At 42.9% G+C, this 14,061-nt stretch overlaps 1 protein-coding gene across 1 annotated transcript in view; it reads left to right on the forward strand.

Annotated features, from left to right (window-relative positions):
• Positions 1-373: 373 nt before the first annotated feature.
• Positions 374-14,061, forward strand: part of LOC123723994 (transmembrane protein 132D) — a 34,349-nt gene continuing 20,661 nt past the window's right edge. Inside the window, exons 1-2 of the mRNA XM_045703082.2 lie at positions 374-890; positions 9,397-10,282. Coding sequence (XP_045559038.1) covers positions 818-890; positions 9,397-10,282 — 959 coding nt within the window. The 5' untranslated portion in view covers positions 374-817. The remainder of the gene's footprint in view (positions 891-9,396; positions 10,283-14,061) is intronic.

A 14,061-nucleotide genomic window follows, 5' to 3' on the forward strand; every position in this document is an offset into this window, starting at 1 on the left:
TTGATTAAACTCAACTGACATTACAAAAAATACATTCCATTGCATGAGCCTCAATAATTGGAGAAAAGTTACAGCATCTTTAAATGAATGGGTACACTACCCTAAACACTTTTAAAATGCCCCATGTACATTGTGAGAGCCTCAAATAAGTTATGTATGTTCTTGAATAACACAAACTATAGCCAACTAATCACTATAATTAGCAGCATGTACAGTAGTGGCTGTTTGTTTACACCATCCTCTTATCGTCTCTTTCTTACGCTGGATTTAGAATCACATGAAATCGTCATGGTCTCCTGCTTAATTTACTGGACGAGACGTGCTCTGGCCGGATTGAGTAGTGACAGTTGACTTTAGTTCCCCAAGGGATTGCGCACAAGGCAGTTGGTGATCTGTGAACACACATGGAACATTTCAGCGCAGTCAGTCCCAACGATGGTCAAAGTTGGGTAAATGTCTGAGAGCTGATGCAAGGACTTCAAAATGAATCAGATGGAGTTACTGTATCAAATAATCGTATTCGGTATGGCGGTATAAGGGATAAAAGAAAAAAGAAAAGCACATCGAAACTTGGCTGATCGCAATCTGATCAACGGGACGGGACGTCTCCAAGTTCGTTAAGCAAAACCTTTCCACCATCGAGACAGTTTCTGATAGCTCAATGTATACTGTATGTGACGCACGGAGTGCACAAGACAAGGCTGTATTCTTACAGGTGCGATTTTGTAGCCTACACTAGTCAAGCTACTCTTCTTGGGTTGTTGAAACTCACGAAACTCCGAGACTGGAAGTTACATGGAATAAAGTGACAGCCAAAATGAGAATTTACTCTCATATCTGGAGGTTGTTACAGATATTCCTAGCGACGATTGTCACAGTTGTCACCCAAGGTATGTGCCTTTTATTTTAAGTGAAAACTAGCCTGAGTGATTTTCTGCATATACCTATATTCATTTAGATTCTATTTTGCTCTATTACATGGATGTTTTTGATTGGTATAGGCTACATTTAATTATAGACTCTTTAGGGTGTTGTTCGAATAGTCTAGACGTGTATTCTAGTTTATTTCCTATAAAATAATATCAAACTAGTAGCCTCTTAATAATGTTTGTGTTGTCTCTTTATAATATAATTATGATCGAGATGTTGATGACACAACATAGACCAGCGTTTCCCAAACTCGGTCCTGGGGACCCCAAGGCGTTCACGTCTTGGTTTTTGCCCCAGCACTACACAGCTGATTCAAATAATCAAAGCTTGATGATGAGTTGATTATTTGAATCAGCTGTGTAGTGCTATGGCAAAAACCAAAACGTGCACCCCTTTGGGTCCCCTGGACCGAGTTTGTGAAACGCTGAAATAACCACTGTTACCCTTGTGGTTCAAAATGTATTTAACTTATAGTTTCCTTTGAAATTATATACCATACATTTATGACTACAACTGACATACACACTGACCAAGCCATCAGTCAAATGGCCTACCAAGATACAGTAGGCCAAAGAGGTCCACTTTAGCCTAATTAGCCCACTCCAAAGAGCATGGTAAACAACTTTTTTTATTTGGGGTTGATCTTATTGATTTGTGCAGATGTAACATTGCTGATGTGAATTTTGTTTTTTTGCAAACCTCTATTTCTGTCTGGTGTTATGGCGGCGCCAAATGCATGCTCTGGCAATTTCGACTTGTAAAAGCCAGCACTCCACGGTGGCGCCAGGGTCGGTAATTTACCTGTTTTATATAAACTCAATAGCGCTAGGTTGGAAAGGTGTGTCCTTAAAAACATGCGCCAATGTGCCAATTTCAAGCAGCGCTACTGGTGATATTTAAACTGGTTTTAGCAGTAACGCAATTGGTTATGCCATCGATTTTGCCAGCAGAGGAGCACAATATCCTAATCAGTAGCATATAACCAATGTTTTATTAAAATATAATTAGCAGCAAAACAGTCAACAGACATTCCTGTTTTTTCTTTATGCTGGACGTAATTATTTGCTCATGCAGCTTCTGTGCAAAGTTTGGACTCATTGGGCCTATCTGTGATGCACATTGAATGAAAGGTGTCAGTGACTGTAGGAAGGATTTTTAGGAACATAAACGTATAACAATAGACTGCTTATTGTTTTTCCTTTTATCATTTAAAAAAAATGCATCTTCTGCGTTCATCTGTAGCACCCAACTGTAAAATCGCGGGAATTCCGATCCCTGGCCTTGGTGCTGAATCCTCTTGTAGTTTAGGCTATTTGCCTGTTCATTTGTTTATCTTTCACGTGGCAAAGTCCAAAGTCACTAACAGGCCATATCAGGCGATGGTACTGTAAGCTAATCTTATTATAATGTTTGGCCAATGTCCAATTGTCCATGGCTCTAACATGTAGTGCATTTTCGAAATGCTATGTGTGTAGACGAATATTTTCATGTTGAAGCCAATTGCTTCTATGTTGAAGCCTGACAGACCACTGAACCTATACCACCAGCACTAAGATGTATTATTGCGTTAGATTTACCATTATGTTAGGTTTGTTAAAATAGAGCCCTAGAGTATGTGTTGGATGTACTGTGTACCAGTACCTCTGTTACATTGGAGTATCACCAGTTTATGCACTTTAAATCATATAAAATGTTATTTGTTACATGCTTCATAAACAACAGGTGTAGACTAACAGTGAAATTCTTACTTATTGCCCTTCCTAACAATGCAGAGAAAACAATTGAATAATAATAGAAGGACAATAACATGAGAAATAAATACACAATGAGTAAAGATAACTTGGCTATATACATGGGGTACCAGTACACAGTCAATGTGCAGGGGTTACGAGGTAATTGAGGTATATATGTACATATATAGGTAGGGGTAAAGTGACAAGGCAAAAGGATAGATAATAAGCAGTAGCAGCATATGTGATAAGTTAAACGAGTTAGTGCAAGGGAGGGGCAATGCAGATAGTCCAGGTAGCTATTTGATTAACTATTTAGCAAGTTCCACTCATGAAATGGACACACATAAAACATTTATATTGCTTTCATTCCCTAAGTTTAGTGACAGTGTCCAGCAGAGCTAGTCCAGAACTCATCATTGTGCTCATTCACATCACCTCAGTAATGAAATGGACAAGACCCTGTGGACTTTAATTACAAACCCAGCAATATTCCACATCACAAAGGCATTTGCTAAAAAGCTTTTAACTGCCTCAAATTCTGCTATTTCCAGGCGATGTGGCCCTCCTGAATTATAATAAACAGACTGGATAAAGAGATAATAAAAAGGAGAAATCCTGATAAAACAGATTTTTAAAAGCAGCTTTAAGAGTCTCATTGGATATAGCAATCTCTACCAATCCCCACACAGGCCTAAGCATCTCCCTCCCTCCCTCCCTCCCTCCCTCCCTCCCTCCCTCCCTCCCTCCCTCCCTCCCTCCCTCCCTCCCACCCTTTCTGTACAAATCTGATCAGTGCTCTATCTCGTTTGTATGTTTATGTAGCAGTTGCAGGGACATAGGGTCTTTTCAAGAGTAAACCACCATTTCTATTAGGAGAGCTTTGTCCCTGAAATGCTTAGCTTATGCCTGACCTTTCCCCTGGGGAGAGGACACTGCCATTATGGAAGTAAACAACATCTTGACCTAAACACAGGCTCTCTTCACCACTTCATGTAGAATAAGTGAGATATCTGTGTCATGGCTCCATTCAAGTCATTGGAAATCAGATCACTTACAGGCTGTTCTGCATATATGGAAATGGCAGGTAGCCTAGCGGTTAAGAGTGTTGGACCAGTAACCGAAAGGTTGCTCGTTCAAATCCCCAAACTGACTAGATGAAAAACCTGTTTGTGCTCTTGAGCATGGCACTTAACCATAATTGCTACTGTAAGTCGCTTTGGATAAGAGTGTCTGCTAAATTACTGAATTGTATTTTAGCACATTAGAATGCATGGGGGTTGCACACACAATGTACTTAGTGATGGAGGAACAGACACTTATCTGCATACAAACATGATATTATTGCAGAAGAAAAGGAACAGTCAAACTGTTACTGGCCATTCAAACACCATGCATCATAAGCCAGGTTTGTTTGGTGTGTGGTCAACCCAAATCAGTGGGTTCCATCAAGACAAACTCAAGTTGAATAGCTTGTCAGAGCGTGATAGATAATTCTGTATTAAAAGAGACAATGTATTGTTTGCTAGTTGGTCTCAATATAATGCTGACAATAGCATACAATGACAGCATGGGTAATGTTTTGTTTCCTAGTAACAACCAATAGCCTACTGTAATAGCACACTACTGTAAGTAAAGATAGCTTGTACTCATGACTGAGCAGTACTGTGCTGTCCAGAAATTGGTCAGCTGACAGCTTTACCTCTACTGGGAACAATGCCAAGCAGACCTAAACACACTTATAGCCATGTCATTAATTAGCTTTTGCCTTAGTCTCCTCACTTTTTTAAAAATCAACCTTATATGTTTCACTGTGTCCAGTGATGCTAATGGTACTGTGGTACTGTTTTTACCCCCAACATTAGAACACAGGACCATATGTAGTCCTGTCGGGCTCCCTGTTCCTAGCGTTCTGATGCCCTTATTATTTGCTGTATCTAACAGGCTCACAAGTAGTGACTTATTCTGAGAAAAGAGACACATTATGTTTAAAGGTTGCCTTAGTCTTATTTAATCAGTTCTGAAAATCTCTCTCTATCTGCTTTTTCATATCTAATATATTATATTTAAATTGTTATTACTATTGCTTAATGCAAGTGCTTATTCCCTAAAGATAGACTCCCACTGTACAAATCTAACCTATTCACAGATATTTTCATTTGGAATCAACTAGAGAATTTGGAAAATAGATTTGATTAACAGCATATCATTTTGCGCTCGGTATATGGATTCAGTTGTGCATTGTTTTTCCTTTTGCATTTGAAGAGCAAAGCAGTTGATCCTTGTAAGAACGAAAACAACAATGTCAATGGAGACATTAGAGAAGTGCATTTCTATAGGCCAGAAAAGATATTGTTTAGGTGGACAGGGAAATAGAAAAGTGAAAGGTCTCAGTCTCCAAGTTGAGTGATTGGCGCAGCTCTGTGCTGAAACAGCTGGTGGAGGGATTTGGCATTGTGCTTAACAGCTGGATGCAATGGTTTCATCATGGGTAGTGAGGATGGATATACAGTATAGGCGCAGCATATACACTATATATACAGAAGTATGTGGACACCACTTCAAATTAGTGGATTTGTCTATTTCAGCCACACCCGTTGCTGACAGGTGTATACTGTAAAATCGAGCACACAGCCATGCAATCTCCATAGACAAACATTGGCAGTAGAATGAAGTGCTCAGTGACTTTCAACGTGGCACCATCATAGGATGCCACCTTTCCAATTTCTGCCCTGTTAGAGCTTCCCCGGTCAACTGTAAGTGCTGTTATTGTGAAGTGGAAACGTCTAGGAGCAACAATGGCTCAGCCACGAAGTGTTAAGCCACACAAACTCACAGAACGGGACCGACGAGTGCAGAAGCGCGTAGCGCGTAAAAAATGGTTGCAACACTCACTACCGAGTTCCAAACTGCGTCTGGAAGCAACGTCAGCACAATAACTGTTCGTCGGGAGCTTCATGAAATGGGTTTCCATGGCTGAGTTGCCGCACACAAAACTAAGATCACCATGCGCAATGCCAATCGTTGGCTGGAGTGGTGTAAAGCTCATCGCCATTGGACTCTAGAGCAGTAGAAATGCATTCTCTGGAGTGGTGAATCACACTTCACCGTCTGGCAGTCTTACGGACGAATATGGGTTTGGCGGATGCCAGGAGAACGCTACCTGCTAGAATGCATAGTGCAAACTGTAAAGTTTGGTGGAGGAGGAATAATGGTCTGGACTGTTTTTCAGAGTTTGGGCCAGGCCCCTTAGTTCCAGTGAAGGGAAATCTTAATGCCACAGCATACAATGACATTCTAGAAGATTCTGTGCTTCCAACTTTTTGGCAACAGTTTGGGGAAGGCTCTTTCATGTTTCAAATGTTTTATTTAACTAGGCAAGTCAGTTAAGAACAAATTCTTATTTACAATGACGGCCTACCCTTGCCAAACCCTCATGACGCTGGGCCGATTGTGCTCCGCCCTATGGGACTCCCAATCACGGCCGGTTGTGATACAGGCTGGATTCGAACCAGGATCTGTAGTGATGCCTCTAGCACTGAGATGCAGTGCCTTAGACCACTGTGCCACTCAGGAGCTCTGGAGCTTGACAATGCCCTAGTGTGCAAAGCGATGTCCATACAGAAATGGTTTGTCGAGATCGGTGTGGAAGAACAGTTGCAGCACATCTCCCTCCTGCAAAGATGCAGAAGCAGAAAAGGCCCAGTGAGTGTTTATTCACAGCGGTGGGAGATGTTGCCAGCTCTGGTATTAAGCAGCACATCTGTCAGTGGCCACTGGTGGAGACAGCCCAAGCCCAGGCCCCAGACCCAGCCTTCTACTGAAAATGATTGAGACATATGTCTGTGTGAGAGAGAAAAAAAAGATCCATTTGTGTTTCTCTTTGGGTTGTGGCTACGTAGACATGGCTCCGTTGTGTTTCCCTGACTGTGTAAAGCTTTCTAACGAGTCCACAGCCTCAGTACGATGGCTGCTCAGCGATAAAAGCAGGCGAAGGAGGGATGATGTCACACGCCACAGACCATGAGGGACAAGACTCAGTTAAATTTACGAAAAGCTCCAAGCCCTCCTTATCAGGATAAGGTAAGACCCAGATGCAGACCGTGTCAAAGTAACAGTGTTTATTACAGCAACAGAAGCAAAGGTACAGGACGGCAGGCAGGCTCAGGGTCAGGGGCAGGCAGAGTGGTTGGGCGGGTTCAGGGTCAGGACAGGCAAGGGTCAAAAACCAGGAGGGCAAGAAAAACAGGCTGGGAAAAGACAGGCGCTGACAGGACAAACGCTGGTAAACTTGACAAACAAGACGAACTGGCAACAGACAAACAGAGAACACAGTTATAAATACACATGGGATAATGTGGAAGATGGGCGACACCTGGAGGGGGATGGAAACAATCACAAAGACCGGTGAAAGAGATCATGGTGTGACACTCCTCCTCTGGAAAAAAGCCATCAACAATCCAGTGACAGATGTGCCGTTCTCTCTGCCATCTTTTGTCATAATTTGACAAATGGAATTAAAACATATGTGTCTCTACAGATGCAGATAATTATGTCTGTAATCTTAGTCAACTCTGTGGTAAGCACACGTTTATGACAGTTATGGGATCAAGAATAGTTGTGAAGAGGGACATTGTTGATGATATCTACAAATAGTTGACTTGTCACTGGGGTATGTGATACATGCATTGTGTATTCTTAGTTTGTCATGATGAGTAGAATCATTACATTGCAGGGCTCATAGGCTAGTCTTTGGATGAGGTTGTCCTCTAAGCAGAACCGAATGTGCCCATTTTTCATGAACAAGCATCTGACTTTATTCTGCAATGCAAGCTATAGGCCTACCCTTAAGAGGATAATAGACTTGGTTTCATTATTTTTGAACAGACAGTTTATTAACTGACAGTTTGTGAGATAATCTCCAGTAATGAGCACATACCAGGCAGTTGGTGCCTCTCTCTCTCTCTCTCTCTCACACACACACACACACACACACACACACACACACACACACACACACACACACACACACACACACACACACACACACACACACACACACACACACACACACACACACACACACACACACACACACGAAGTAGGCCAATTAGCCTCCCATTGACAGTGCAGCCTCAGGTCAGCTGCCATAATCTGTGTAATCTATCAAAATGGACGCAAAATGAGAGTGGATGCTGGCCTGCGGACCTGTGCCCAGTTCACTTCCAGAGAGACAGACATGCCGCAACCCTCATGCTTTTAGGCCGGATCAAAGGGCTCTCATGTTGTTGTCTCTTTCGACATCCTCATGCTACTCCAAACACCCAAAATTACAATTCTGCCCTGTGTGGGAAACAAAGGCAATAACATACAGAAAACAAAGGCAATAACTATACTGAACAAAAATATAAACACAACATGTAAAGTGTTGGTCCCATGTTTCATGATCTGAAATAAAATATTGCCAAATTTGTTTACATCCCTGTTAGTGAACATTTCACCTTTGCCAAGATAACCCACCTGACAGGTGTGGCATATCAAGAAGCTGATTAAACAGCATGATCAGTACACAGGTGCACCTTGTGCTGGGAACAATAAAAGGCCACTCTAAAATGTGTCCCGTTTTGTCACACAATACAATGCCACAGGTGTCTCCAACGTTGTTTTAGAGAATTTGGCAGTACATCCAACCAGCCTCACATCCGCAGATCACTTGTAACCACGCCAGCCCAGGACCCCTACATCCCGCTTCTATACCTATGGGGTTGTTTGAAACCAGCCACCCATTTCTGTCTGTAATAAAACCCATTCTGATTGGCTGGGCCGGGCTCCTAAGTGGGTGGGCCTATGCCATCCCAGGCCCACCCATGGCTGCTCCCCTGCCCAGTCATGTGAAATACATAGATTCGGGCTTAATTTATTTATTTCAATTGACTGATTTCCTTATATGATCTGTAACTCAGTAAAATCGTTGAAGTTGTTGCATATTGCGTTTGTATTTTTGTTCAGTATAATTTGTTTTGTTTTCACGTCATCAGATCATGTATATGTTATTGCTTGCTACTTTACCATTTTGTTTTACGTTAATGGTTTGAGCTGAAATCACACTGATAATGGGATTGACTTGATCTAGATGATGGATGATATAATGGCAATGGAGTCTGTTCTGATGCTGTCACACCAGTGTCCCGGGCCACTGCCTCACACAGTAATAACCTTAAGCTGCTCCTGCTATAATTTGTAATATAAAGGCCCTATTGTCTACTGTGTTATGGGAATTCAAAGATTAAGTAAAAGGTCAGTGCTAGCCCTTTCACTTTAATGAAGAGGTCACATCCAGTTGATCAGCTTGCCTCAAGTCTAGTTCCTGGACTTTTCTGGATGGTTTCTTGTTAGTATTTCCTGTTGAACCAATATTTTTATAGGATATTTTTGTATTCAGATTAATAATGACAAAGGCCAGGAATTATTCCTGACCTCTTGATATAACCAAGAAACAATGGACCATGTTATAGAACTCCTGACCCTGATCATGAAGGGGTGTTAGATAGAGTTTAGAGAAGCAGGACAGTAGTCAGAAGGTTGTGAATTCCAAGGCGTAGGCTATTAGGAGAGGCTAAGGGTCTAGTGACTGATTAGTCCATCCAAAATGATAAACATGAATTTCCTCTACATGTCTTCAAAACAACACTGTCTGTTAACCTGGGATAATGTTTTGTCTCTTGCTTTCCCACAGAGTTGGACAGTCAGGAGATGTCAGACAACACCAAGAGCTCCCTGCCATTCCCCGTGTTCCTTCCAGTCAACTACCAGGTGCGAGATGCAGATTGCTTCTTCCTGAAGGAGACCGGTCAGGACATCATGAGGAACTCCAGCCTGCAGACACAGACACAGCCATTTGTCATCCTGAGAGCCAGCCGGCCACCTGTTGTCAACGCCAGCTATGGGCCCCTGTCCAAAGAGCAGCCTGTCCCTCTAGACCTGATCCAGTCTGTGCAGCTGTTCCGGGCACCGGGGGTATTCACCTATAACTGGAAGGTCCAGTTCTTTGTGCTGACCCCCCGGGTCTACTCCTCCATGCCTAAGGTGCAGGTGTTGTTCTATGTGGCTGGGAGGGACTGGGACAGGGGAGCAGAGGGGTTAAATGATGAGTTGCCCTGTGTGATGTTGTTTGCCTTCTGGCAGACCCAGGAGGTAAGGGGCTCCTGTGCCCTTGGAGGTCAGCGGGGCACCTGCATGGCTGAGCTGGAGCCTGTAGCCAGCTGGTTTAGTCCCGCAGCAGAGAGTTCTAGCCGGGAGAGGCTGTACCTAACAGAGGGCAACACAGTAGAGCTGTACTACCAGGCCCGGCCCAGTGCCTACGGGAAGTGCAGGGAGTGGGATGGGGGCCGCTGGGGTAGCTCAGAGCAGCAGCAGCAGGCTGAGTACGTCCCTGTTACTCCAATGCAGAGAATCGGCAGTGTACGCCTCTTTCAGGTGACCAAGGGAGCTGCATCTCTGTCTCAACTCAAGTTGGGAAAGGCCGTTGTCATTCAGACCTCCTCCAAACCCCTGAAAAAAGATATCGCCACTTTCATCATCCTCACGGCCAGCTCCTCCTCCCTGGAGAACTTCACTCTGCGGTGAGTCTCATATGACATGATTGATGTTTTCACTCATACTTAACCTACTTTACTTTTTATTATGTCAAGTCACGTATTCTAAAACAATAAGTTATCTTAAAAATGCATAATTACAAATGCCAATGCAACTATTTCCCTATAACATATAGGAAACAACTATAGTGAAGTGCTTATCAGACCAATAACTGTCCTGTAGAACACTGTGGTTATAATTGGTTAATAACAACTAACCCTATTTTCTGATGTATTGCACAGTAGCCCAACTTATCTTCTAAATTTAGCCACACGTTCCCAAACTGTCCATTAGAAATAAGGGAATATTGGAGGAAATTAGATTTGATGTGGATTAAAGCATTTCTCAGAAAATATCATAGATGTTAGCAGTCTTACTGGGAATTGAGGCAGATTATTAATGTTAAATTGAAAAATACATGTCTTTGGTAGTGGAGAGTAATGATATTCAGAGCTATTTCAACTTCCCATGCCGTCATCAAGCGACTATTTATTTTGCATTAACCTACTATATTCAAGTATTTTCATAATTCAGTTAATCATAACTAAGGTGAGTTTTCCTCTCTCTGCGCTTTTTCTAGGCCCAATGGCTATTTCCTCGTCTCCTCACTCACTCTTTCTTTTTTCAGGTTCGGGCTCATTTAACTTCTGTAATGTCGGACCAGGTCTGGGCTCGGGGTACAGTTCACCGGGCTTGGGTCTGACCGGGATCAAATGTTAAGTTCTGATGAGAACTGAGAACAGTGTCAATTATGCGTGTGCTTTGAATTCATGGTGACTTTGTGTGAAGTAAATACGCTAGGCCAACGGCTTCCATGAGACAACCTGTTTGGATAAAGTGCAATTTTATTTTGGCAAATTTTCTGCTGCACATGTTGTGTATTTTGTGGAATTGCATTACTGCGACATTGGGGGGAAATTTTGTAATTTTCCGGTAATATTACACCAACGGTAATATTTTCTATATACAAATGTATATATAGTACCAGTCAAAAGTTTGGACACACCTACTCATTCTGGGATTTTTCTTAATTTTTACTATTTTCTACATTGTAGAATAGTAGTGAAGACATCAAAACTATTAAATAACACATATGTAATCATGTAGTAACCAAGAAAGCGTTAAACAAATCAAAATATATTTTATATTTGAGATTCTTCAAAGTAGCCACTCTTTCCCTTGATGACAGCTTTGCACACTCTTGGCATTCTCTCAACCAGCTTCACGAGGTAGTCACCTGGAATGCATTTCAATTAACAGATGTGTTAATTAAAAGTGTTAGTTAAAAGTTAATTTGTGGAATTTCTTTCCTCCTTAATGCATTTTTAGCCAATCAGTAAGGGTGGTATACAGAAGCTAGCCCTATGTGGTAAAAGACCAAGTCCATATGTGAACATTTGAAATTGTGTTTTTTTACATTGGATGAAAGCAGAGACACAGAGCGACAAAATGGTATATCATACACTGCATTTGAGGAACAATGGGAAAGTAATTCTGCTTTGAAAGTTGATGAACTTGTAACTTCACTTTTGAGAAAATGGCCTTTGAATGTTTTAGTACACTACCTACTGAAGAGCTCTTCTTTGTCTACACCCATTCAGCATCGTTCACACCCTCTTAAACTTTAGTCCCACCCATCTCTTCAAGGGTTGATCTGAGCGTTCTGTCCTAACAACAACAGTCAAGCACTCGAGCTAACTGGCTAACGTGAGAGATCAGTTCACTGACCATTTAACTCGCCCTAGCAGAGCTGGTTAGGCTCTGCTATGTTATCCAGAGCGTTGGTGACTGCAACTGTGCTGCTGGCAACAATTTAAGTTTTTTTGGCAATACTTACCGGCCATATTCAACAGGTGTTGAGCGTTCGTAAATTTGCCATTTATTCTGCACTCTGGCACACTCAGACGAATACTCTGAAATCGGAGTAATCAAATCAAATTTTATTAGTCACATGCTCCGAATACAACAGGCCTTACAGTGAAATGCTTACTTACGAGCCCCTAACCAACAATTTACATTTACATTTGAGTCATTTAGCAGACGCTCTTATCCAGAGCGACTTACAGTAGTGAATACATACATTTCATTTTCATTTCATGCATTTTTTTGTTGTTGTTATTATTTTTTTTTTGTACTGGCCCCCTGTGGGAATCGAAACCACAACCCTGGCGTTGCACACACCATGCTGGCGTTGCAAACACCATGCTCTACCAACTGAGCCACAGGGAATGCAGTAAAAAAAAAAATACAGATAAGAATAAGAAATAAAAGTAACAAGAAATTAAAGAGCAGCAGTAAAATAACAATAGCGAGACTATATACAGGGGGGTAGCGGTACAGAGTCAATGTGCGGGGGCACCGGTTAGTTAATATGCACATGTAGGTAGAGTTATTAAAGTGACTATGCATAGATGATAACAACAGAGAGTAGCAGCGGCGTAAAAGGGGGGAGCGATGCAAATAGTCTGGGTAGCCATTTGATTAGGTGTTCAGGACTCTTATGACTTGGGGGAAGAAGCTGTTTAGAAACCTCTTCAACTTAGACTTAGCGCTCCGGTACCGCTTGCCGGACCATTTTTAGGGCCTTCCCCTGACACCACCTGGTATAGAGGTCCTGGGTGGCAGGAAGCTTGGCCCCAGTGATGTACTGGGCCGTTCGCACTACCCTCTGTAGTGCCTTGCGGTCGGAGGCCGAGCAGTTGCCATACCAGGCAGTGATACAACCAGTCAGGATGCTCTCGATGGTGCAGCTGTAGAACCTTTTGAGGATCTGAGGACCCATGACAAATCTTTTCAGTCTCCTGAGGGGAATAGGTTTTGTCGTGCCCTCTTCACAACTGTCTTGATGTGCTTGGACCATGTTAGTTTGTTGGTGATGTAGACACGAGGAACTTGAAGCTCTCAACCTGCTCCACTGCAACCCCGTCAATGAGAATGGGGCGTGCTCGGTCCTCCTTTTCCTGTAGTTCACAATCATCTCCTTTGTCTTGATCACGTTGAGGGAGAGGTTGTTGTCCTTGCACCACACGGTCAGGTCTCTGACCTCCTCCCTATAGGCTCTCTCATCGTTGTCGGTGATCAGGCCTACCACTGTTGTGTCATCAGCAAACTTAATGATGGTGTTGGAGTTGTGCCTGGTCTTGCTGTCATGAGTAAACAGGGAGTACAGGAGGGGACTGAGCATTCACCCCTGAGGGGCCCACGTGTTGAGGATCAGCGTGGCGGATGTGTTGTTATCTACCCTTACCACCTGAGGGCGGCGGGTCAGGAAGTCCAGGATCCAGTTGCAGAGGGAGGTGTTTAGTCCCAGGGTCCTTAGCTTAGTGATGAACTTTGAGGGCACTATGGTGTTGAACGCTGAGTTGTAGTCAATGAATAGCATTCTCACATAGGTGTTCCTTTGGTCCAGGTGGGAAAGGGAAGTGTGGAGTGCAATAGAGATTGCATCATCTGTGGATCTGTTGGGGCGGTATGCAAATTGGAGTGGGCCTAGGGGATAATGCCGTTAATGTGAGCCATGACAAGCCTTTCAAAGCATTTCATGGCTATAGACGTGAGTGCTACAGGTCGGTAGTCATTTAGGCAGGTTACATTCGTTTTCTAGGGCACAGGGATTATGGTGGTCTGCTTGAAACATGTTGATATTACAGACTCAGACAGGGAGAGGTTGAAAATGTCAGTGAAGACACTTGCCAGTCGGTCAGTGCATGCTCGGAGTACATGTCCTGGTAATCCGTCTGGCCCAGCAGCCTTGTGAATGTTGACC

Source organism: Salmo salar, chromosome 20 (genome assembly GCF_965601325.2).
Source record: "Salmo salar chromosome 20, fSalSal1, whole genome shotgun sequence".
In the NCBI taxonomy this organism is placed as follows: Eukaryota; Metazoa; Chordata; class Actinopteri; order Salmoniformes; family Salmonidae; genus Salmo; species Salmo salar.